The sequence below is a fragment of the Microcebus murinus genome, chromosome 7 (assembly GCF_040939455.1).
Source record: "Microcebus murinus isolate Inina chromosome 7, M.murinus_Inina_mat1.0, whole genome shotgun sequence".
NCBI classification, from domain to species: domain Eukaryota; kingdom Metazoa; phylum Chordata; class Mammalia; order Primates; family Cheirogaleidae; genus Microcebus; species Microcebus murinus.
Window position 1 is genome coordinate 56,801,326 of NC_134110.1, and position 27,922 is coordinate 56,829,247.

General features: G+C 37.5%; 1 protein-coding gene across 4 annotated transcripts in view; it reads right to left on the reverse strand.

Moving 5' to 3' along the window:
* The window catches only part of OXR1 (oxidation resistance 1), a 438,511-nt gene that overhangs the window by 118,731 nt on the left and 291,858 nt on the right, over positions 1-27,922 (reverse strand). The window contains exon 1 of one of the 4 annotated variants that reach the window (XM_012784248.3): positions 1,526-2,620. The exons of the other annotated variants lie outside the window; for them this stretch is intronic. Coding sequence (XP_012639702.1) covers positions 1,526-1,544 — 19 coding nt within the window. The 5' untranslated portion in view covers positions 1,545-2,620. Of the gene's footprint in view, positions 1-1,525; positions 2,621-27,922 lie in introns of those variants that run through there. 4 annotated transcript variants of the gene reach the window in all.

Below are 27,922 nucleotides of genomic sequence, written 5' to 3' on the forward strand. Positions count from 1 at the left end.
TCTTTGCTTATTTTTTAAATTATGAAGATAATTTTAATACCTCTAAAATTTGAAGTATAATGGATCAAATATTTGGCATTGCTTAAAAATTGAGTTTTGTCATGACTGGTTATCAACCTCCCCAATGACTTAAAAGTTTTAGATTTTGTGATTAAAATTAAAAAGTTGTTTGGGCCGAAACAAGTCACCTAAATATTTTACTTGGGAATTTTGTATATACTATGATTATCATCACAGTATCTGTGTGTTGAACTGGAAAAAATGAAATTAGATTGCGTATTTCCAATTAAAAATGTTTCTGTTTCTACAATGAGAATTTCATAAATAAATTGCCCTACGATGTGAAATAATTGCTTTTGAAATTGCCCAAATAAGAAGTAAAGATACTCAACCTCTTAGCTGTGCATTATCCTCATAAATTTATTACTAATTTAAAAGGGATGAAATCCTGCAACATCATTAAGCTTCATGACTAAGTAAGTGGTAAAGAATATTATAATTCTGATGTTGTCACATAGTTGCTTGGGATTGAGGAAAAACTAGCCTAGTAATGGTAATTACTTCTTTTGAAAGGCAAAACTATAAATAAATAATAACACAGAGCAATTTCATTTTTAAAAGTCAATAATGAATTCCGTCTGCTGCATGCCATTAAAAATCAAAGAGGTTACTTACATGCCTCAGTTCTTTTTATATCTTTATTCCTTCCATTTAAAAGTACAGGTCGATCCATCAATGATAATGTAATTTTGGCTTGTTTGACCAAAACTTAAAAAAAAAAAAAAAGAAAGAAAAAGGAAAAAAACCATGCCTATTTCTCTCCTCATTTCTCTGGAGCCTAGAGAACTTAAAGTAATGAAATGCTAACAAAAGCCAAAGATGTATAAGCAAGTTTTTGAGAAGATGGTTAGGAGAGTTTCAATGAAATGTATTACTAGTCTTTGAAACCCAGAATACAGTAGTGATAAAAAAGAGATCATGTGACTTGATCACTGTCATGTCACAAGTTAGGCACCATTTTTTCAGTTAAGGATAAAGTAAGGCAATATGAAAATCTTACTGACAAATGTTTTTCTGTGAATGAATGAAAAAAAAGTCACTAATAACTTGTTACAGATGGTCATAGGACATGAAACAGATTCAAATCACTATGTCTAAATCTATTTCTGGAATTATCTCCTTATAGAATCATAATTGGCAGTAGCACCTACAGCAAATCATGGACAAATAATATATACACATTATATATATATTCTATTTTATTCTATTCTATTTATTCTATTCTATTCTAAAATATATATTCTATTTAGATTTAGTATTTTGACAGAGTCTACCTCCCTCTCTACCTTCCCCACCAAATATTCCCTTTTTGGAGGGAGTAGCCATAAAACCTCCAACTACATCATCAGAGATCCATATAGCTTATCTGAGTTTTGAAAATATAACACAAAGGAAGCCCTTTGAAGTCTGCCTTATTTGACTTTCCAAAATAACCTATTTAAAGCCACTTAGCACTTACACATACCTTTACGTGGACAGAACATTTCTGAGGTCCTCCCTTCAAACCCGGCTCAGCCAGCAATGTGCTGCTTTCAAGAAGGAGAAGGGAATTTTGGTTCCTGTTCTTCCCCGGGTAATACAACACTTCCTTTCTGCCAGAGTGCCCTCTCCTCCTGCCCAGTCCCTGACCCCTGGTGGCAGTGCGCAAGATTCAGAGGTTTCTGTTTCTGTACACAGGGAAGCCACTGCACCTGCCCTGTGACTGTGGACTCGCTTTTGGCTCATGAGCATTTTGGGAAGAGTGCCAGCATACCCTACGTGATTTTTGTTACTAAGTTGACCCTGCAAAGTCTATCATGGAGTGAGATAACAGAACTCAATATCTAACTTCTGTACGGTTTCTTATCATAAAACAAATGAATGACATGGCCACCTTTAACAAATCTCTGTTACATAGTCCTACTAACACCGACAGGTAGTAGATTTGATAAGCTGAGTAATAACCAGACTGATGTTTTTTACCTTTATAGATATTTAAACACTGCTAGCCATTGTCAGAATATAAGTTTGATTCCCCTCCCCCCCCAGAACTTGCAACTTGCAATTATCATGATATTTGCAGTTCACACTGCTTTGCATTATAGTTATTTCTTCCTGTTTTTTTCCCCATAGTATAGCAAGGAGAAAGTCAACATACCTACCACAGTGCTAAACATTAGTAACTGAATGAATGGGTAAGAGTAATAATAACTTCTTCTTACTTGGCCCCTTCTTAATCCATATTCCCTGTTAGCTTTGTAGAAACAAAGGGGTAGCATCTAGAGCTTGGCAATTTCTGACACCCTACTCATGTCCTTAAATTTTGGAGTCCCGGAGAAGATTCTGGTGGATGTTTCCCTTTTACTCTCCCATTATCACATTTAGGTGAGACCAGCAATGGCAACTCACTGATGTATACATATAGTGTAACACTGCATTTTATTCAAAGGCAGGGATCACAACCATTCGGAATAGAAAATATCAACTTAGTAGGTAAAGATCCTTGTAAGTCTGAGAACTACTGGATACCAAAACAGGTGGGCTTCCGAGGTAATTTAAAAAGATACATAACTCATGGAAAACTGTATAGAGTTACTACATTGCAGTGAAATGACAACAATCATAAAGAAAATGGAGTTCACGTTACCATCAGTTCACAACAAGTGATGCTCTATAAGCAGTCCCCAACCATTTTGGCACCAGGGATCAGTTTCACGAAAGACAATTTTTCCACAGAACGGGGTGGGGGCGGGGAGGTGGAGTTGGGGCAGTGGAGAGCCATAGGGAGTGGTGTAAATACAGATGAAGCTTCACTGCTTGCCTGCTGCTCACCTCCTGCTGTGAGCCTCTTTTTTTTCTCCCCCCACCCCATTCCAAAGTCTCATGGAAGACAATTTTTCAATGGGGTGGGGGTGGGGAGGGGGGTTGGAATGGGAGGGCAGCTGAGCTTTGCAGCCTGGGTTTGGGGACCACAGCTCTATATAATAGAAATAATATTAATGCCAAGATTTTGTAGGTAATGCAAAGCATATGGTCTTTGCCAAATTCTCACAGCTCCATAATAAAACTATTCATTGGCTAGTAAAGTACGTGGCCAAACCAACAGGTTTTTGGAGAAAAATGGTAAAAATTGGCGATATGATTCAGTCTCAGGTGAAAATATATGATGTCTAATCTTCTCTATGGAGCTATGTTTATATCCACTGAAAATTCTATTTGGCCTTTAAGAGTTCCAGCAGTATCCCTATCAATACTATTATATTAAATAAATAAGATAACCTATGTAAAACATCCAGTTAAGTTTGTGGCACTATGCTATAAGTAGGTGTTTAATGGATACTAATTTCCATTTCACTCCTTAGTAACATGACTGGCTATTCCAGTCCTAGATTCCATTCTAATACATTAAAGTAATGCTAATGATAACAGTGCCTTACATATGTGTAATCCCTTATCAGTTACAAAGTGCTTCAACTAATATTCTCATGTTATGCACACAATCACCCTGGGAGATGTTGCTTATTCTCTAAGTTTTGCTGAGTTAGCTATGTATAGAAAATTAATGACAAAATGTTTCCTTGCAGCTTTATATGATGAGCAAAAAGAAGAAGGCAAAAGTGCTTTGGAGATGCCTTGACATTCATCTTCAAATAATTGAGCATAGCTGCACACTCCTGGGAAACAACAGCATCAGGTAGAAAGCAGTGATGAATTGGCTCCTCTTTAAAGGAACACTTCATGCTACGATGGAACTCACACACACAAAAACAGCACCCAAAACAAAACACATACGGTTTTCAACATCTGCAGGAAATGCAAAGGAGGACTTTTATATATTTACATCTCACATAGGTGGTCAGTAATAGTATCCACATTTGCCTTGTGTTTGAATAGAAATAAGAGAGCTGTAAAGGCACGCACATGCTCACACTCCCCCATATCAAACAACTGGTGAATTGATCACATGACAGGTGTTTATCTAAGTAAATATCTATATATATTTATTTATATATATTTGTCATATCTACACAAGGTACATATTCCCAATATTTTGTCATTTGTTCTTTATTATTTGCTCTCATTAAGAATCTGATAGGAACTAGACTTGAGTCATGGTCAGCCAAGTTTAGTTCTTTCAGGGTTTTGCAAGACCAAATCAATTTCTTAACCATGCTTAGAGCTGTCCACTAGGTACACAATGAACAAAGTTTCTGATGAATGTTGGCTAAATATTGGCTGTCTATTACTTTGGGGATGTGAGCTGCTAAGAAGCTCTGATTTACTATGATCAGAAATTCAGTTGCTTCTACATCTCCTCCAGTTTTTATTCTAGATTCTTTTTTGGTTTACATCGTTATTTTCATGGTTAACTTCTTTCTTTTCTTCCCTTACATTATATTTTTATCACCATGTAGATTGGCCAATTTATGACAATGTAACTTTAAATGTCCAGGTTTGTGGACTTATGTTTTAGGAAATTGACAAATCTGCTTGATTACATAATCAGAACTAGTTCAAAGTGGACTTTTTAAAGATGATAATAGATCTTTTGCAAAAGGAAGATTTTTTTTTATTTCAGGGTATTATGAGGGTCCAAACATTTTGGTTACATTTTATATCTTTGCCTTTCCCTAGCGAGGGTTAGAGGCATACCCTTCCCCTCTACAATGCTCACCGTGTCCTTTAGTTGTGAGTTCACCCCACCCAAACCCCTAATCCCTGGAGAATATTACTACCATGTGAGCACCATAGTGTTAATCAGTCAGTACCAATTTGATGTCGAATATAAGTGGAGCCTATACTTCTGATCTTGTGTTACCTCACTTTGGATAATAGGCTCAAACTCAATCCAGGAAAATATAAGAGGTGCTAGATCACTGACATTTCTTAGAATTGAGTAATATTCCATTGTATACATCTACCAAATTTTAATAATCCACTCATGAATTGACGGGCACTTGGGTTGTTTCCACATCCTTGCAATAGTGAATTGTGCTGCCATAAACATTCGGGTGCAGATGTCTTTATTATAGAATGTCTGCAAAAGGAAGATTTATGATAAAAACAAAGTCTTTCCAATACTTGGGTAATTTTGGAATCATGTAATCTTCCTAATTATAGATATTAATTGTTGGCTGGTAGGATTATAAAAGTACTTTTGCCAATATCACATCACAATGCTAAGGTTATAGCCTTAGCCTGAGATGTGAATTTCACTTGTAGTGGACACTTAGCTAAATATACTCTGCAGAAGACCAAAAAGAATACTTTGCCTCTCAGTTGAAGTGAGGAGAGCCCTGTTTCAAAACTGAGTTGAGCCATATAAATAGTGTCAGTTCTGAAACAGGGCTCTCCAGGGGATGGGGGCAAGGGAAAGGCAATCTTCCCTCATCCAGAGAAAACATCTGGCTTTTCTATGAGAAAAAGTTTACTTATCAAGTATTTAACTCATTTTGAGGGGGCAGAGGAGAGAGCAGGTGTTAAAGAGTGATTCTTAAAAGAAATTTTGAACTGCTTACGGTAGCATTATGGTTGGCTGATATTTATAGGACATATTGAGTGTGTTAGGCTTTGTGGAAAATAAATATATTACAAAATTTCTGTAAGTTTAGCTTGCATGAAACAGCTTTCACTGGACTGCAATCCCCCTATTGCTGAACACTACAGGTCCTGGCCCTCAGAACCCCTTTCCATCTTGCTCACTGAATGTAGCACATGCAGGCTTCTTTGCTGTTCTTTGAATGCACCAAGCATGTTCCTGTCCTAAAGCCTTTGAACTTGGGGTTCCCCTTTTCTTAGAATGCTCTTTCTCAGACATTGGCCTGACCTTGCTCTGTCATTTTGTTTAGGCCCCTGCTTGTATACCTCCACTTTGGAAGGTCTTCTCTGACTGCTTTATCTAAGGCAGCACCCCTTTATGTGATTTTTCTTCATGCCACTTGTCACTAACTGGTATTATTTATTTATACATTTGTGATTAGTCATCCCTACTAGAATTTTGGCTCTAAAAACGTTCATCCCTATCATCACTGCATCCAAAACAGTATCTAGAACATTATAGGAGATTGACAATCTCTGTACAATGACCCAACGAAAAGTTGCTGGGCATATAACAGGTGTTTAATAAATATGTATGGACAACCTTATGAACTGAATGAATGTGTACATGCTTTATGCCAGTTTGAAATTGTATTTATAATAATCCCATTATTTTACTTTAAATTTGCTTCCAATTATTGGTTTGATCAGATTTGAGGTATCACGAGCATTTCTTAGAGTAAGGCCATCTATGTTAGAATTTAAAGGAAGGATATGTCAGGCAAATAGGATTACATGCTGAAAAGTAGTTGGGAGCAGGGGAAAAGGAAAGTGCCCATGGCAGAGACTGGCATGGGCAAAGGCCTGGAAGCCAGTGAAACTTCAGTTTAAAGAAGTCCAGTGTGATCACGGCATGGTATGAAAGAGGATAATATAGATTAGGGTAGGGGGAGAGGAGAAAGATGAGATTAGAAAAATAAGCAGGAACTAGTGCCTTCACATGTTTTGTAAATTATGTTGAGGATTTGGATTTTAATCTGAAGGCAATAGGGAGACACTTACCGTGTTTCCCCCAAAATAAGACAGGGTCTTATATTTATTTTTCCTCAAGAAGACACCCTAGGGCTTATTTTCAGGGGATGTGTTATTTTTTTTAAACTACGGTACAACAATCTACATTTATTCAAATATAATTAAGTCGTCTTCTTCTGGGACATCATCATAACTCTCCAAACCCAGAACTTTATCCTGAATTTCTTGTGACTCTATTTCCTTTAGAACTGTTGGTCCCAATCTCTCATGTCAGCAATAGAGCTCTCATGGGGCAGATGAGAAGGGCTGCTCATCTTCTTTACTGCTCCACTAAGAAATGCATGGGTTGTGCAGATAAGCTGCATAGCCACACCCATCACTATTTTGGGGGTAGGGCTTATATTGCACAAATGCTTAGAAATCATGCTAGAGCTTATTTTATGGGTAGATCTCCTTTAGGGTGTACCACAATTAGAATACAAAAAAAAAAAATGCAATGCATCAAGCATCAGCTAGAACTAAATTCACCATGTTGTCAGTAAGAGTTGAGAGTAGGACGATCAGCATTCCAAACCGAACATGGCCAGAGAGGCACAATGGGAAGCTTTATTTATAGGAATCCTTCTGCACCCACTTGCAAAGTTGCTAAACTGGTTTCTGTTTCCTCTGTGGGTGTTTTGGTCAAAGAATAAAAGCGTGTTTTGACCTGTCACTGAGTTCTGAGAGTTGATCTCTAATAGAAAAAGAAAACAGATTTATCAGGATCATTTACCTCCACGAGAGCCCTAACTCACTGTGGTTCAAAGCCACTTGCACATGGAAAAATTATTTCCCACCCTCACTACCCGTCTTTTTTTTTTTTTTTAATGTGAGAAAAGTACCTGGATTAATCTGCAAGCCACGTCAAAGGGAGATGTTTGGCAAGTACAGTATCTTTGATTAAAAAAAAAAATAGTACACAAAGCAGTCTTTAGCTGCCCACAGAGACCACCAATAAGATGACCCAACCATGACATTAGGCCACTGGAAGATTTGCCCCTAAAATACATGAATCCAAGTAAGCATTGATAAAATGGATTCCTTAAAAACAAAGTTAAATAAGAAGGCTCTAACACAGTGCTAAAACTAAGGGCTTTGAAATCAGATATATTTGAGTTTGAATTCTCTCTTTGCTACTTACCATGTAGGTTTGGCTGAATTATATAAAGCTCTCTATGCCCCAGTTGCCTTGCTAGTAGAAAAAGGAGAAATAACATCTACCTGCCAGGGCATTAAGTTAGGATTAACACATTAACTTCCATGAGAGTTGTATTTAACTTACTCTAGTTTTGACCCTGGGGCCACATGAAGCATATATAAAATCTTACTTATTGATGTTCTTATTGTTACAATTAACATTAACAATTTAATTCTAAAAGCATGGATTAAATGAAGTCAATAAATGTCATTTTTCTATTTATGTTTACCTTTAAATTACATTCAAAGTTTATTTTTGTAATAAAACACTGTGGCCCCTAGGAAAATTTGGGGTATTTTTGTGTGTGTATCAGTCAGTGTGTTCAATGAGATGATGTATGCAGAATATCTAGCACAATGTCTAGCATATGGTGAGTGCTTAAAAATAAGTTCCCTGCACCCTTAAGCATGCTGACATGGACTTATTTAATACAAGGCAGAAGGACTGATTTAAGACAGAAGAGATGGGAAAGAGGGACCCATGACCTCCAGGCAGTGCTGGCCCAAATCAGTTGAGGAAGGACAGCAGGAGACATTTGGAAGGCTAGGCCTGTAGTCCAGACTAGTGTACACAAAGGGAGAATGTTAGGGAGTACCAGGGGACAGGTGATTTCACCTGTCATGTAGATGTGGCAGAAAGAGTAATGCTGCCCTTGAAACTAGGAGGGAGGAAGAATAGCTTGAGTCATAAATAGTCATTTGAATTCTAGAGATGTTTTCAGAGACACTCAGTATATTAGGGAGAAGTTGCCTAGCTCACAGCTGGACTTGTGGAGCTTTAAGCTTGACAGAAAGGTGAGCATTCAAGTTCTATTCTTGATGAGTCAGCCTAACATAAGTAAATTAATACCATAGCACTAAAATATCCTCCAGAAAGGAAGAGGTACATAGAGAGAGAAGAACAGGAAAGTCACTGAACATGTGTATCTAGGTCAGAACATAAAAACCCTGCTCTTTATTTTTCAGCTTTATAGGCAGAGTGCCCAAACCACTGTTTGTAAAAGGTGTTGACATGCGCTGTGCTAGGGCTCTGTGCCCATCTGGTTTCTGGGACATTGGTCATTTGGCATCTTCTTGCCTAACAAAAAACCATTCAGAGAAAGGCTCTTTCTTCCTTCGTGTTAAGAACAGCAAAAACTGTCATTCGTTGTGTTTTCCCTTTGTGGTAGGTACTCTGACATGGTAGGCAGAATAATGACTCCTAAAAGTATCCTTGCCTTAATCCCTGGAGTCTGTGAATGTGCCTTACTTGGCAAAGGGAAATTAGGTTGCAGATGGAATTAAGGTTGCAGCTGACTTTCAGATAGGAAATAATCCTGTATTATCTTGGGGGCCCAATATAACCACAAGGGCCCCTCTAAATGGAGAAAGAAGGCAAGAGAGTCAGTATTATGGTGATACAATGTAAGAAAACTGGACCATGCATGCTGGCTTTGAAGCTAGTGGGTGGCCATGAGCCAAAGACTGCGGACAGTCTCTAGAAGCCAGAAAAAACAAGAAAATGGATTATCCCCAGAGCTTCCAGAAAGGCACACAGCCCTACTGATATCTTGACTTCAGACTAGACATTTTGGACTTCAGACTGTCGGAACTTTAAGATGATATGTCTGTGTTTTAAGCCACTAACGTTTTTATAATTTTTATAACTGCAATAGGAAACTAATACATCTGGTAAACACTTTACTTACATATCTGAGGCAGGACCTATTATTATCCCCATTTTATTAAAAAAAAATAAAAATGGAGGCTTAGAGAAGTCATATCCTGATCTGATAGCAAAGTTCATGATTTTAAACCACTATTTTCTCCCCCTCCAAATTCTTATAAAACATGTAGAGAAGAGTCATAAGACATAAGGCATCATCTTTCTTTAAAAATTCCTCAACATAGTTCTCACCTAAAAATACCTATGTCATGGTATAATGGGATAAGAACAGATGATAATCACACCTAATAAAAACAGTATGATTGTCTTCTTGTTAGGATGACTAGTTACTTTGTATCCGCTGCTCTCATCCAGGAATATAAAAAGGATCTTGTTATGGATAACTAATTGCCATTCCTTGAGACTATCTGTGTTGTTTCCACCTAAGCAAGAAGTAGGAGATACCCGATTTGAGGTTTTTTAGCAATGTCTTTGTTCTAGACATTAAATCCAGCTATTTCTGTCCTGGTTCCTCCCCTACAGAATGTGGTTGGCTCGATTAAAGCAGGCCATTAGGCAAGTCCAGACTCAGTCTTGTTGGAGAAGAAAAAAGAATATCTGATCCATACAAATGGAGCTCAGACAGAAACCAAATTAGCAGTGCACAGAGCTAACCATACGCTATCCATGTGCTTTAATTCCTATAGCTTTAATTTTGATAATTCCTTTTTTAAAAATTATAGTTTTCAAGTATATTAAAGAAGATTTATCTTTATAAATTACACAGCAAACTCTTCTAAAAGCTTGTTTTTCCCAGAGGAATCTTTTCCCCACATCTCTTCCACACAATGGAACAATTTTGCCCCAGTGCAAATTAAAAGTCCCAGGATCTCACCCCCTTCAACTTGTAAGACTTCAAGAAATCTAAGTTGAAGAGAGCATTATGCAGTGTCTGACTTACTAACTGATTGTAATCTCATGGCTTTGTACTCCGGATGAATGACATCCTGTGCTACCTCAAATCCTTTGTGAAAAGATAAGTGTGAGTCACATGCATACACGTGTGCACAGGCCCAAACAAACACATTCACATGCGTTCGCACATGGATAACCAGCTTAAATCATTCCTGAAATGCTTTGTTCTTGGGGTAACCTTCAGGCATATTACATAAGTCTTTTGCAAACAATTCTACGAGAACAAATAAGAAAAGGTTATGTAACAATTATCAAAAGGTAGGCATGTCTTCTATGTTATTGCAAAGAGCTGTACAACCATTTGTTAAGCAGCTGTTTACTTGAACGTTGTATTCAGTAAAACACTTTCTCTCACATTTTGTCCCAAATTTAAAATCATGCAATCCAACACCTTAGTAAAGCAACTGAGTTTTGTCACTGCATAAATTGTCTGCATCTGTCCACAGAAAACAAAGAACTCAAAAGCAGTGATTTTTAATACTGCAAGTCTTCCTAGGAATGAAGTCTATGGGAATAACCATAGAATTTTGCAAAAAGCTAACTATCCTATCTAATTTGGAAGATATCAGTAACACCATATATGACATAAAGAGAAAAGATGGTGGCAACTAAGTGTTTGTAAAATTCATATAAATTATAGATTTTTTTCAGTGAATTACACACATTGTGTTCCCTGTAATACTAAGTAACAAACATAGGAAACAAGTTTTGTACCATCTTTCCATTAATAGCAGTGGCCCTGGTACAGCTATATTTTCCTGTTTTGCAGCTCTTAGCTGTGAACAGCCTATGTTTTTCAAATAACACAGCCGTCCCTGACCATGTACTACAAATCTTATAGGCAGATGATAAACTTAGGAGGGAAATAGCACAGAAGTCCAACTATGTTGGCTGTAAAACTAATGAGCTGCATAAACCTTAGATGAGAATTTTAAATTAACATTAGTAAGATCACTTCCTATACTAACATTTATTTTGGCAAAATTATATAATTAACCAAACTAATGAGATCAAATGCTAATTAATAAGTACCATCTACAAACTCAGAATAGTCATCTTCCATTTGAATGATCAATGATAATGCCATCACATGGAGTGTCAGCTTACATGAGGGTAATTTCTAAAGTCAGTATGGAAGAGCTGAGAGACCTATATTGTCAAATTTGTGACTGAAAAATGTCACCAAATCTCCATACACACCATATACATGGTTTTGTGTATATACCACAGGTAGAGAAATTCTTAAGCACATTAAATTATGTTTTAAGGAAAAACAAAAGGAAAGTCCATATGCAGATGTTTGGATGCTTAAACCATTTTGCCTTTAAGATAACTATGAAACCCTGGTGGTGAATGAGGTATGAATAGAGATTCTAAGGTGTTTCTGCTTGCTTGTAGGTATACTCAGCTTTTTAGTTCTGTGTTTCATATGCAGCTCTATAATTTTAGTAGATTTACTTATTTTGAGGTTGAGATGACAATAAGGAAAGCACATTTTATACTTCATACGGGGTTAGGTTCTCTGGAAAAGTTCAAAGGGATGTGATTCCACTGGAACTACAGATGGTAGGTATGTCTAGGAATATTACCCAAGCTTACAAAGTTACCTTGTTGAAGAGGTGGGTCCATGTTGGTTCTCCTTGACCCTTTCCTCAGAGCTGACTGGATAATAAGGATGCACCTGACACTTGTCCCAAAGGCTGCTCTTCCCTGGGCAGATGGTCTGGGCCAATCCGACACTCTGTCAAATTGAAACTAAGAGATGGAGTCTGGAGCTCAAAGACCATATAGCATTGGAGCCTAATCGAAGTAATAACAAGAAAAGCAAAGTGCAAGCTAATGGACAAGGAGAGAAACTAGTCTACAGAGAGAATAGAAAAGACTTGCAGAGCAAAGTGGAAGTCAAAAACCCTGGGAAAGCAGGGAAACAGAGCCAGCCTTGCTTCTGACTTCCTAGGACCTAGTATTATACCACAAAGCCTGGCCTGTGGATGTCCATGCACCTGCTTGCCCAATCACTGCCATCTCTATCTTTGTTGAGTTTGGTTGGATCAGTTTTAATTTCCAGCCTTGACTACAAAAAATGCTACCATTTAAAGAGTACCAAATAGCTTGCGAGAAAATTTACTTTTTTTTTTCATTTAACCTTTATTAAAGCTCTAAAAAACTGTTACTCTTATTTTATAAAAAAGGTAGTAGGAAAAGGTAATAAGAAGATTTTGTCCAATGCTGTATAGTTTTGTCCATGCTGGCAGAACTAGGATTTTCAGCTCAGCACTGTCCTATGCAACCACAACCATTATGCCCACAAACAGTTTCTTCTTAGTAGCTAACAGGCTTCCTCCACAAAATAAAAGCTTCTTGTTTTCCTAATAATTAATATTCTTTCCTAATATCATGTCCAGAATGGTGTCTAGGATGGTGGAACGTTCTTACTCCTAGCACAATGATGCCAAAGCTGCCCTTGGAGGTCTTAGCTCCCGCAGCAGATCTGTAAATCTGATTGTAATGCATACACTGTTTGAGGGATGCAATGAATCCTTCTGAGAATACAGACTATTTTAAAGAAATACATGCTTCTCAACTAATTGCTAAGCACTCTGAGAGTAGGACCATGGCTGTACCTATCCTATAATGAAAACTCAAATATCTTGGTTGTCACAGTTAATCTTATGTGTCAACTTGCCTAAGCTATGACGTCCAGTTGTTTGGTCAAACACCTATCTACGTGTTGTTATAAGGCATTTTCCAGATGTGATTAACATTTAAATCAGTGGACTTTGAGTAAAGCTGATTACTCTCCATAATGTGGATGGGCTTTATCCAATCAACTGAAGGCCTTAAGGGAAAAGACAGGTTTGCGGAAGGAGAAATTTGACCTTAAGACTGCAGCATAGAAATCCTGCCTGAGTTTCCAGCCTGCCTTGCTCGCCCTGTGGGATTTCGACTTAAGACTGCAACATTAACTCCTACCTGAATTTACAGCAGCTTTCCCTATAAATTATGGACTTTCCAGCTCCCAAAATTGCAACAGCCAATAGCTTAAAATAAAGCTGTTTATTTAGTCATCTATCTGTCCAACTAAGATCCACTCAAATATCTAGGGATCTATGATGGATTGATGGTTGGATAAATAGAAAGACATTATGTGTGTGTGTGTTCATTACCTCTGTGTCTATATTTATACATCCTATGGGTTATGTCTCTCTGGAGAACCCTAATGTATTAATATAAGGTTTGTTGAGGTTGTTGGGGATGAGATAATTTTAATTTAGGTGATGCTAAAAAAAATCCATTGTAATTTCAAATTATCAGTCAGTCCTTTGTAAAGGTGAGGGTAGAGATCCTGACTAGATGGTACTTTATGTAGCAGAATATCTTAATGGATTATTGACATATACATGGAAAACTGGAGGCCAGACTGAGGTGGAGAATAGAGAGCTTAACAGCTATACAACCTTCCCAGTTTGGGAGAGTTTTGGAGAGTCAGAAGCTAAATGGGAGTTATAAAAACAGTTTACAAAAGGCAGAAGGTCCAGCAACATGCCAAGAGGCCTGAGTCTGAGAAAGAAATCCCCCGTGGTGGGAAATTATCAATACATTCCTAGGAACAGTGGTGTTTGATACTGAATTTAAGTTATGTTCTGCTCTTTGCAGTAATTACTCCCTGTTAGTACCCTCCAACCTCCAATTAAGTGTGTCACACCCATAACATTGTTTTAGTTGTACTTTGAGAGTCCAAAGGAAGAAAGTGGGGTTTCTAGTTGGAAGAAAAGTTGGCCAATGAGAGGTTCTGTACCCACTGGGAGCTTTAATGAACAATGATTAATGATGATAATGGTACAGAACAGTTTGCAGTGGAGTCTTATTCAATGGCAGCATACTCGGAAAAGTGGTCAAATTTAAATTTGTGTCACTGGGGGGGAAACCAGTTTAGAAAAATAGCAATTATGAGTAGTAGCTGAGAACAATATTTAGGAGTCGGATAATCTTGGGGTCAAATCCTACCCTCACTATTTACAAAGGGATGATCTTGAGCCAGCTACCTCTCTGAGTACTCTATTTGTAAAATTGGGTAATATAAAAGTTCTTTAAGTCTTTATAAAAAGAGTAAAGAATATGTAAAGAATATAGCAGACTACCCAGCACATAGAAAAATCTCAAATAATATATTATTATCATTAATAAAGAGAAGCTTGTGGGTCTTTTGATGTGGTTTGCAAATGCTACTTTATAATGGGCACATGTGCTTGATGCTGAGCTTCTTAAAGCCAACAGGAAAGCACATATTTCCCTCTGAAAGCCAAGTTTCCCGCATTCACTACATCATGACTTATCCCCTCACCCATAGGAATCATAGTCCTTCTGACCTTTTTTCCCCTAACATATTTTAAAAATATGCTTGAAAACATATTTAAAGGGTAGTTTGGATTTTTACAAAAGTATCATTGGTTTGAGTCCAAGTGTTATAGCATACAATTAATACAACACATACACCTGCTTTTTCAAAACTTTTTTCCATTTAGTCTCTGCAAGTGTTTAGGTTGCTTCTGTTTGTTTTTGATTTTTAAAGCAATTTCAAATAATTGCTTTCTAAGACACATGAAAGTACTCTTTATTAAAATCTAAAGCTCTATTCAAATCTTTTTTTAGGGATAATTACATGTTCAATATTAAATGTTTGGGAAATACAGAAAAGTAATAAAAATAAAATAACCACTCATCATACGCCTATCACCCAGAGGGAACCATCAGCAAATAATACACACTTCATACACTGGACACACTTCTCATTCCTGATTTGCCAAATATATTGTCGAGATTTTACTTGATAGTTTTATCTCAGAAGGACAGTAGTATTACACCACTTTAAAAATATAGAAAAGCCGGATGAAAATGTTAAAGGCATTTTTTGTTTTTCTTTTATATAGGCAGGCTATATAAAAAGTATTTTACACTCTGTTTTTGCAGGAAAGCTGACTTGTAGATGAGGACAGCATCAAGGCTTTCTGGTTCTAGATATAATCTCAGGAAATGTCAGGGAAAACGCCCACGTTATCACAGAAGATGCTTGATTTAACGGTATCCTTCTTACTAACAACAGGACCTGACTCTGTTGATATGCACTTTGAGTATAGTAAGAGAACTAAGGGCAGACTAGAAAAAGTGAAACAAAAAACTGAAGCATACCTTCAAGATATACAGGCTATGTATGACAACTTAACAAGGAAGTGAGATTTTTTTTTCACCTTTAAAATTGCAAAGATGATTTTAAAACAATAATATCCAGTGGTGAAAATGAGGTGAACTAGCTTTCTTGTATACTGTTGCAGGGAATGTAAATGTAAATCATCTTTCTAAAGAGTAATATATCTGAATTTTTAAGAACTCTAAATAATAAGAATATTCACTAGGACATGATTCATAAAAACAATAAAATAAAAACAGTTTAACTGTCTAACAATAGGAGAATAAGGAACTGGTTAAATAAGTAAGAATATCAGAGTAGAATTTTACAATCATTAATAGTCACATTTTTACTGTTAACTGGAGAAAAAAGTAAAATAAAGAACTGTACAATCATCCTAACTTTTATAAGACAAATATGTAATCATATTGTGTATGTATATGTATATATACATATATATGTGTGTATATATATATATGCATATGTGTGTGTATATATGTATATATACACACACATACAGACACAAGTGTATAAAGTATATCTGTTAACTTAATGAAATATGAAATTTTTAGAACTGAACACCATCTTCTGCCACCTACCCCACAGGCTAAAACATCCCTCCCATATTTTTTCAATATTTACAAAATTGTACCATCATCCTCTCATTTGCTCGTGCCAAAACTATAAGAATTATTCTTGATTACTTCTTTAAGCCTCCAAATTCTATCTATCAGCTAACTCTGTTTCACTTCCAAGCATTTAAATTCTGTCTATGTCTTTCCATCTCTTCTGCCAAAGTCCTACTCCAAGCTACCATTATCTTTTGCTTGGGCCTTGATAGTGACTTTCCAATGGCCCCCACACTTTTGTTCCTCTTCACACAGTTTGGTTAGAGAAGATCATGTCATTCCCTTTATAGGAGTTGGCTATTGCTGTGTAACAAACTACAATACATTTAGTGACTTAATAGCAACAAATATTTATTATCTTACAATTTACTACTCATAGCTTTTGTAGGTCAGGAGTCCAAGCACAGCTTTGCTAAATTCTCTATTCCAGGTCTAACCAGGCCAAATTAAGGTGTTGTCTTGGGTTGCAACCTCATCTGAGCCTCTTTTAAGATTGCTGGTTGTTATAATTCATTTCCTTTTGGCTGTAGCATTGAGGCCCTCAGCAACTAAAGGCTCTTGAATAACTTAAAATCAACTGATTAAGAATCTAAATTACATTTCAAAGATCCCTTCACCTTTGCCACATAACATAACCTAATCATGAGAGTGAAATGTCCTCACATTCATGTTCACATTCCCTCCCCTGCTCAAGAGGAAGAGATTATAGATTACTATGTAGACCAGAGCAGGGGCTTTTTGGGGTTAATGGATTGCATGTTTGAGTCTCCCCAAAATGCAAATACTGAAATTCTTACTCCAACCCAATGGGTAGTATTAGGAGGTGGGGTTTTGGGGGGTAAAATTAGGGTTATATTAGGTAATGAAGAACCTATGATGGGATTAGTGCCCCTTATGTTATATTAGATGAAGAGGCCAGAGTTCTCTCCATGTAAGGACCAAGGACAAGATGCCTTCAGCAAAACAGAAAAAGTACCCTCACGGATCTGCTTGCACTTTGATCTTGGACTTTCCAGCTTCCAAACTGTGTGAAATAAATGTTTGCTGTTTAAGCCACTCAGTCTGGTATTCTGTTATAGCAGCCTGAACAGAAGAAGATAGTCATTTTATAATTCTGTCTACCATACCTCCCATCCAATACCATAGTTGTCTCTGGGTGATGGTATCTTGCATAATGTATTTTCCTTTTAATACTTGTTGTATTTTCTCAATTTTATACACTGAATATGTGTTAGCATTCTCACTTTGTAAACAGTTTTCTAAGATCATGTCATTCTTCTGCTTAAAATCCTTCAGTGGTTTCTCATGCTGTTCTTAGAAAAGTCCAACAGTAGCTTGGAAGTCCCTGCATCGTCTGGCTCCCTCCTGCCGGCCTTTCCAGCCTCTATTTCTTTCAGAGAACTTATCAGAACTGTAAATTATCCCACTTTTGTGTTCTTATGTCCCATCTCCCTGACTAGCATGTAAGCCCAAGGAAAGCAAAGACCTTTATGTCTTTTCTCCATGGTATCCCAGTACCAACCAGTGCCTAGTGTGAAGAAATGGCTCAGTAAATATGTGATGGGGTGAACAAATGATAAATGGCAAATAGACTTTTCTGAGATCAGCCTACATGACACAGCCATATAAGTAAACTTGGACTAATACAATCAAATATGAGGACCCATTTTCTAGTTCAGGAACTGACTGTATCATCCATGAAAGGTACTTATAATCCTCAACAGTGACAGTCTCAAGTAATAGTCACAAAACAAAAAGAGGACTATTGGACCCTGTTGGTCAGAGCCATCTACTGTTAAAGTTCACTAATCCATTGTTACTTTTATCCTAAAGCACAAAAGAGACTATCATCACTACCACCACTAATATGATTGACAAATGACTCAGCAGCTCCAAAAAGTTCATGAATTCCTGCCACTGGAATTGTTTAAACAGATGTTGAATGACCACTGGCAGAAATGTTCACAAAGGATCTGAGCCTTGAATGAGAGGCTGAAAGAAACTGTAGACTAAGCTGGGCTAAACTCTAAGGGTAGCAAACTGGGAAGCCATAGGCACATTTGGTTTGTGGATGAGTTTTGTATGGAAGGCACACTATTTATAAAATGATTTGAATATCTTTAGTTAGGGCATATGCTCTCAAATTCCCATGGTTTCCATCACTCCTATTATTTACAAATGATGAATACACTTATTTATAGTAGCTGCTTGGTCCTGAACAAGCATATGGATTTGCTACTCTTGGACTCTCTCAGGTATATTCTGAAATCTGACACTGCAAAGGACAAGGTAATATGTTAAAAGAGTTGTTGACAAGGAGGGATATAAACTTTACACTAAGAATAATCCTTACTTTATGACTTGCAAATCTTTTCTCTACTCTTTATCGTTGACATTTTAGCCATGAAATCTAACTCTCATTACTTAAGCTTGTGATTCACTTTGAAGATTTTATCTGTTGTCAAAATATTAACTTAACCTTTCCCAGTAAGAAACTTGATAGCAATCCAATACATATGTGAACCAAAAGAAAATTAAAGAATCTCTTTTTGTTCCTAAGGTTGAAGAAAAAATATAACCCAGTTCAGACATTAGAAAGAAGATATAAAAAGTAAGAAGTCCATCTAATAATGTAAATACTGAATTCAGGCTCAGTGTCCTTTTTGATTTCAGACCATTGAATTACAATTATATTTGATTTTATCAGTGTACAATTTTAAACCACTATTATTGAGTAACTTTGTGTCTACCACCAATTTTCACCCTTTGAGATGCTGAATTAGTTTCTGCTAAGGGAGATGCTGACATTTTCTCCTTTTAGTAATAAACACCAAATGGGAAGAAAGAAACTATTCAATGTGCATGAAAAGGAGGTAACACCATTCCCTAATGTCTTTCAGCTTGCCTCCTTAAATGAAATGAGGCCTACCAAGTTAAACCATTGAACTTGTCTAAAAAGTCTCCTTTCTTATTTGTTTATACTTCTCCAAAACAAAAGCCAATTTTTGTAGTAACCTCCCATTTTATCAAATGAAATCTGTAAGAGAATACTTTTTAAAATTTAGGACATGAGGTATCAGAACTAGAGACTATTTTTCTAAGCAAAGTATTGCAAGAATGGAGATACAAACACCACATGTACTCACTATTAAATTGGAACTAATCAATCAACACCCATATGCACATATGATAGTAAAACTCAAGGGAAACCAAGTAGGAGGGAGGGGGAGGAAGGACCAAGTAAATTTACACCTAATGGGTACAATGCACACTACCTCAGTGAGGGGCACACTTATAACGTTGACTCAAACTGTACAAAAGTAAATCATGTAATCAAAATGTTTGTACCCCTGTAATATTCTGAAATAAAAATAAATAAAATAAAATTGAGGGCATGAGAAAAAAAATTCTATACGAAGTCAGTTGCAATTTAAGGCAATTGTATTTGCTTAAAATATCAGGCACCTCTCATTAATTTACTTTATTTTATTTTCTCTGAGGGCAGGAGATCCCTCAGTTGTGAGATTAAGTTTCTAAAAACTGTGTTCAAGGGTGAAATTTATACTAAAACTTCATTCTAAATGTATTCCATCTGGACTATCTAAATATGAATATTAAGCACTTCAAAATTAGCAATAGTTCTCATGAGTGCTGTTTTTATATTTTTATAGTTTCCAAAAATATTAAAAGGTAGTACTTAGAATTACTATACATCTTATGTAATGTTTTATATATAATATTATTTTATGACATATTATATATTATATATTGATACATATTATAATATATAGTTTTTAAAAACATCTATCTTTTAGATTTTATAAACTCTTGGTTTACTTAACACAAAATATTAAACACAAGTCAAAATTAAAATACAACCCCAGATATTCATGAACAATTTTTTGTTTTATAGGATACATTTGAATGGCCAGGGAAATAATTTCACACATTGGTAATAATCACTTTGTGAACTCTTAATCATGATGTTGCAAAAAAGCAGACCTGCCTAGATATCTGATTATTTTTAGGAAGTACTCTAAAATTAGAATAAAAAGCAGATATAGTAAGAGCATACAGCATATACATCTATGAATCATTAACACCACCATTACCATTTTTGGTAATCTTTTCTTTTAGTCCAAATTTCATTTATGATTATACTGAATATTTACATATTCTTGGCACTTGTTCTTTTGTTTAAAAAAATTTGCTTTTAGTTCTTTTCTTCACTATATTCCAAGTAGTTAAAATTCTACATAAGAAAACTGAGGCACAGAGAAGTAACTGAAATTGTCCCTTGCACTGTATTTCTCTGAATTGCATTTGTCGATGTGAAAATTTAGTTAAGCAAAATGATCTGCTTAACACTCTGGTTAACTGAGAAAACAAAAGTCTAAGCAAGAGTAATGGATGAAAGAACTCTCTACTGGACAGGCTCTAGTCTCTTGAAAAGTCCTGGCATGCAGCAGAGGGCTAGCTACAAAAGAGCACAGTTTTAAACGAACAAGAGCTGCTGAGAGGTGCTACCAAGAAGCACCTAGGTTGATGTCCTAGTTCTGCTAGTTCTGTGTGATCTTGGGCTGGAAAGATCACTTGACTTCTCTAAGCCTCTGATGCCTTATCTGTAAAACAGGGTCATGAGAACCATGAGACAATGTGGGCCAGAGGGCTCTGTCTACCTGAGGGCCCTAAGAGAATCTCGTGTATCAACAATCAAATCTTCAAATTAAAATACTCTATCACAGTTTTATCCCCACTGAAACCACCAATCTGCCACTATTATACCTGGAAGAGGTGATCAAGGATAAGAAGTTCCCAAAGTTCTTACTTCTGAATTGAGTGAAAAATGAAAAACACTGAGCAATGTTGGTCCGTCCTGAGCCAAACATATATGGAAGGTGTGTACTGAATTCTAATTTCAGCAAGTTATTGAAAATTTGAACACTGGTCTAGGAGTTTCATTTGCCACCAGTATTTCTTGAATACACTGAATCCCTATTATGAATGCGGGCTTGTTTACAAGCAAGGAGGAAAAGGCTACATCTACTATTACTGCATACTGGCAAAAGTGATCACAAAAACAAGACACATGCTGCCTTTCTTACTATTTTTTCCCCATGAGATATAGTTCTGGCTGTCTTAAGGAGAAATGATGTTGTTATTTGAACAGAGAAGGTAATGATGTGACTGCTAATAAAACTGGACCATGGTGCCAATGGTCTTTAATATCTCCCTTTGAGCTAATGTTTACTGATAATTGCTCTGATCAAGAAAGTGTCAGCCATCCAGATAAATAAAACAGCTATGGATATTTTTCCGTTCAAGTACAAGATCTTTGCTTAGCAAAGAGAAGATGAAGCAATAGGCAATTCTGAAGGCAAGAATCAAACTCCAGTGAGCACACTGGGTTTGCTTCCATGGAGCAAAGAGAGGACAATCACAGGAGGATTGGGAAATTGACAGACATTGGTAAGTCATTATCAAAACTGGAGAAGTTCTAGAGAAGCCAAGAGAAAGAGAGGAAGGAGTTTCCTTTTCCTCTATAGTAACAGAGCTGTGATAAGGATGGGAAGCACCTGGCAGGAAAAAAAATAAAATTAGCAGAAATAGTGAGCCTAAAGGAAATACTTTATGGGGCATTAAGCTTGTAGAAGAGGCACGTATAAAGCCATTAAGCTGTCATCTTAAAAAGTCAAGAAAAAATTTAAAAAGAGATGGGGAAAGTCTGACGTAGTCATCTTATGGACTATATCCAAGCTGCAAAACTCCTCCAGAAAAGGTTTGAAAGGTTTGGATGAGCGGTGGGCACCCTCATGTTGGACTCTAGAGGAGAAGTGTTGAGATAAACTATTAAGTATAATGGCCAGGAGGCATCTGTGAAATAGGGGGAAGGCCCTGGACTCTGATGATATTGCATGGGAGGTTCTGGCACTGCAACTTCCTATGTAGTCTGAACAATTGATTAATCACATTGCTTCTTCACCAGATGAAAGTCCCATATGGGCCATAAACCATGGGCCATAAACCAAATGTATCCTATAAAAACTGGAGATAGACAGAATATAGCCTTTGCTTTTTAAGGAACTCACAGACAAGGAAACAAGCAAGTACAGAAGGAGGAGTTACTGCTCTGATAGGGACTTATAGGGACTGGCACAGGGTTCTGAGGAAACAGGGGACTCAGGGGTGGGATCACTGATTTCTCCTTTGGGTGAAATCAGAGAATGCCCACCAGAGGAAGTGATGCCCAAGTGGATACTGAGAGAATCATTAGAGGGTGGCCAGAGGAGGTGACAGAGAATAACAGGATGTACAAAGGTCCAAAGGCAAGAAAGAGAGAGCTTAGCAAATGGAGAAAGGAAGTAGCTTGGTGTGTCTGGAGTGTGGACAGTGGAGGGGAAATAGGCAAGAGATGACATGGAAAGGTAAGCAGAAACCAGATCATGAAAAGCCTTTTGGATCATGATCAGAGATCTGAGGAATGGGGAATCTGAGGGGGGAAGTGGGGGCTCACTAAAGGGTGAGTAATTTAAGCAAACCTGTAAACTTCATTTTTTCACCTAGAATATGTAAATAATTCCACCTGCCTCAATGAGATAGACTGAACATCAAATACAAATGTATTAGAAGAATAAATATAGAAAAATGCTGCAGGCCAGGTGCAGTGGCTCATGCCTGTAATCCTAGCACTCTGGGAGGCTGAGGTGGGAGGATTGCTTGAGCTCAGGACTTTGAGACCAGCCTGAACAAGAGCAAGATCCAGTCTCTACTAAAAATAGAAAAATTAGCCAAGCATGGTGGTGCATTCCTGTGGTCCCAGCTGCTCGAAGGCTGAGGCAGGAGGATCACTTGAGTCCAGGAGTTTGAGGTTGTGGTGAGTGACACCACTGCACTCTATCTACCCAGGGTGATATAGAGCAAGACTGTTCAAAAAAAAAAAAAAAAAAGAAAGGAAGGAAGAAAGAAAAATGCAATAATATTCCTTTCCCTCATTGGACAAAGTACCAAAACCAGATATTGTTTAAGAGGTTTATTTTGTAGATTTGTTTGTGTTAAATTTGTCTTCCTGTCTTAGTCCATTTGGGCTGCTATAACAAAATATCATAAACTAGGTGGCTTATAAAGAACAGAAATCTATTTCTCACAGTTCTGAAGGTTGGGAATTCCAAATTTGAGGTGCCATCAGACTGGATGTCTGCTAACAGCCTGCATCTTCATTGGCAGTCATCTTCTCACTCTAACCTCATGTGGCCAAAGGGGTAAGGGTGTCTTTCTGGAGCCTCTTTTATAAGGGCACTAATCCCATTCAGGAGGGGTGTCCCCCCATGACCTAATAACCTCTCAAAAGTCCCTCCATTAAATACCATTGCCTTAGGGGTTAGGATTTAAAGATACAAATTTTGGGGGGAGCTCAAATATTCAGATCAGATCCTTTCCCCTCTTTGCTTTAAAGATATGTATTCTGTTAGTATACATACCATATACTAGCTCTCCACCAGTTAACTTACACCGCTTTGATAAAGGAAGAATCACTTAAGAGTGGAAAATTCAATAAAAATCACCAACCTCCCCTCTGCAAGTCATTGCTCAAAAGTCACCTGAGGCCCCACCCTGACCTCCCTATTTAAAAATACACTGTGCACAACCCTATCCCAATCCCTCTCAACCTGCTCCACTTTTGCTTTTCCCATTGCACTTATTTTCTTCCAACATACCAGGAAAATTTTTATTTGTTGGTTCTGGAATGTAAGCCCCTTGAGGACATGTATCTTCATCTGTTTTGCTAATAGGTTTATCTCATGTGCCTAGACTGATGCTTGGTACTAGTAGGTACTTAACAAATATTTATTGAATAAATTGAAGAAAGGGAAAGTCAGTAAAAAGTTTTCAAAAAAGAGAAAGTTGCGATGAGTTTATATTAAATATTTTTTAAATAATATATGGTAACATGAAATTGCATAATTAGGAAAAAGAAACATTTAGATTCATTTTTCAACAATCTAAAGCCTTATTCAACACTTTCTTTTACAAGAGTTCTTATTAACTAGTCTCCTCTGACCTGAGATTCCAACAGCCTATAATTAGACAAGCCACAGATCCTATTTCCAAAAATATTCAAGTGTGTACTGAATTCTAATTTCAGCAAGTTATTGAAAATTTGAACACTGGTCTAGGAGTTTCATTTGCCACCAGTATTTCTTGAATACACTGAATCCCTATTATGAATGTGGGCTTGTTTACAAGCAAGGAGGAAAAGGCTACATCTACTATTACTGCATACTGGCAAAAGTGATCACAAAAACAAGACACATGCTGCCTTTCTTACTATTTTTTCCCCATGAGATATAGTTCTGGCTGTCTTAAGGAGAAATGATGTTGTTATTTGAACAGAGAAGGTAATGATGTGACTGCTAATAAAGCATAAAGCTAGTTCTGTGCATGCTCCTTTCTCAGAGTCCAGGGACCAGTCTCAGTTATGGTATTTTAAAGCAAAGGGTGCAAGCTGGTGGTCCACAGGCCACAGCTGGCCCCCACAAAGGACAGTGTGGTTTTGTCTGTTAGTTTCAAAAAAAACTTTTTAAAATTAATTGCCAACATTTAAGGAAAAGAAGGTGTTTCATAAAAATACAGAATGCCAATTTCTGCTGAAAAAATCTGGCAGCAGGGGGCAAGCATTTCTGCAGGGCAGCAGCTTAGTGGAGCTAAACAAGAGCTGTCTGTCTCACCAGGCAGGTGCTTGCCAGTTCCAGAATCTCCCCCTGGCCACTTTCCCTCCCGTGTAGCACTTGCCCCTGCAGGCCCGGGGCAGTTGTGCAAAGATCAAGAACCTTTCAGTGGAGGAGAGCCAGCCCTGGTTCCTTTGTGCCAACTCTGCTGTTAGAGTGCCATAGGTCAGTTCTGACACTCAGCTGCAATATGAATCAGCCTATTTTTACCAATATCCTTAGGCTCCAAATTCCATACCTCATACCCCTCTTGGCTGGCATGCTCTTATTTTTTAGGTGCCAAGAATTTTTATTTTCAACTAACCTTGCTCTTAGAAGAGATTTTGAAGTGATTCTCAACTGAAGGCAGAAAGACAGATGAGAATACCAAGAGGTCTCCACATAGGAGCTACAACTCTCAAATAAGTAATAATGTTCTTAAAATAAAATAGGAGACCCTAAGCAGTAGTTAGGGGTGGGGCTGTGGAAGAGTTTCCCAAGGCCCCTGTGGGGCCCTGACAGCATTCCTCCAGTCTTATGCACAACAAAGAGGACTCTCCCCAGCTTTCTTGATTTTAGGACGACTCTACAAACTGCCAGATGAAATAGATGATGAATTAATTTAATTTTGAATTAAGAAATGACAAGTACGTTCTCTTACACAGAAACACTGGTGCTGACATACCCCTGTTAGAGATTCACTCTATCAGGGACAAAGAAGAAATAAGCCCTCAAAATAAAGCCATCTGTCCTTTAAACTGTCAGTTAGAGAAAAAAATTAAAGCCTCAACAATTTAATAGATACTTATATTTTACTCCCCCTGAACATTCTGTGACTCTTTCTGAAAATATGTCATTGGAAATCTTAACAAAATCCTCAAAATTTCTAACCTATGGAATCACAGATATGGTGCACTGCAGTGTTGCAGCATTCCAACATGATGGCCTGCTCCAGCTTGAGGTACCTTAAAACAAATCCATCCTCTATACTTTTGTTTCCTTGCCTACACAAACCACAGCCTACCAAGCAGTTCACATAGGGTGCCTCTTCAGCGGTGCTTGGTAGGATGCCCAACCCCATTCCTTTCTTCATACAGCCATGGTAAATGACCAAAGCATACCATAAACCTTGAGTTTGTGGTCTTGCTTCCCACAACAGTACTTAGTTAAATGAGAATCAATCAAACCAGGTTGGTCAAGCACCTATTTAACACTATGTATATGCTCCTATTGCTAGGTGCTAGGTGCTATTTGGTATGCAAAGACAAGTGAAATCAATTCTGGACCCACTACTCCATGTGACACCTTTATGCAAATTAGCAAGAGAAGGACACTCCTCTTGGTAAATGCAGGATGCTCAAGTTTTTGGGCCGAGTTCAGGTTGGATTTCAGTCACAAATCCTTGCCTTGGTCAGGTGACCTTGCGAAGGAGTCAACATGCACACTCACACATGGAGGCCCTTGCAAGTCCTACTCCTTGATCTCAAGATTGGGGTCTGATAGTCAAGGAGGCAGGTAGTCAAGTAACGAATATCCTAGGACAGAGGTTAACACAGGAAAGCTACACTTGAAATGCTACAGAGTTCAAAGGATGAAATTTTTATATAATCGAGGAATCCAGAAAAAGCTTCACAAAAGAAATCTTAAAAGGTAGGCTACAATAGAAAGGAGGAGAGGGTTCAAGGAAGGGACTCTAAACAGAGGAAAATACCTGAAAAAGGAACAGGGCAGGGGGGGATAGCGGCACATATAGGAAACACCATGGGGTTCAGTACTGCTCGGGTCTATGCAATGTCTGTGTAAATGATGGAAAGAGGTAGATTGGATCCATGATGCAGAAGGCCCTGGAGGCCAAGCTGAGGATTCTGCTTTTAAATCAGTAGTCACGGTCTCATGTGCTCTTGAACAGGAGCTGATGACAGTGTTAGGTAACAGCTAACAATTATGAAATATTGTGTGCCAAGCTGTTTGCTAAGCCTTAAGTCATGCATTATCTAATTTAACTGTCATGATAGTCTTATTATCTCCATTTTACAAACTGGGAAACCACACTTAGGAAGGTTAGTGCTCCCATGAGTGTGCAGGCTAGTAAATGGGAGAGCAAGAGTCAAGTCCCTTCACAATTCAAAAGGCCTTAAACATAAGTGTTCTTCTCATTCCATGACTCAAAGCTATGCTTTGGCAATAGTGGTAAAATGAATGGAAATGGAGAAACAAGGATGGAAAGATTATTGCAACATTCTGGTGAGAGGCAATGAGGACCTACAGTGGCAGTGGAGATGGAGGGGAGAGACCCATTTGACTGGCATTGCAGAGGAAGAATGTTACAGACTTAGTAACTGACTGGCTGTTCAGGATAGGGAAGTGTTGATAACAAAGATTTAAAGTGGGGTGCTCAGGAGAAAGGCCATGCTAAAGATAATCAGGGGTGGGTTTCCAGGAACAGTTGAGCTGGATGGGCTGGAGGGCTGTTCAGGTGGAGATATCCCAGAGGCATAATGGCTGGAGTGCCAGTAGTCATATGAAAGATAGAAGCTATGAACTTGGAATGGCAGAACAAAAAGACAGAGCAAAGATGACTTTGTGGAACCCAAGCTGTCTCCCTTTGGCCATTTTACATGAGTATAAAGGCTTAATTTGTCTCAATATTGTAATTGGGTCTCTGTAACCACCAGCTAAATATATTTCTTTTTTGATACAGGCATTATATACATTTTCACTTAAATAATGGAAAAATGTGGTTCTGATTACCCTGTTTTCATCAATAGCCACAGTTTGTACAAACAAGGTGGAGGATTCTCCACCATTCCACCATAGTTCTGCTACAACATTCTTAGAACAAAGATGTTTTGTTCTCTCATAAAATGCTAGTCCAGAAAAAGTTGATATAATGTAGGTAAGAGGTTTTAGATCAATTTATTCAAAATTTGGGCAA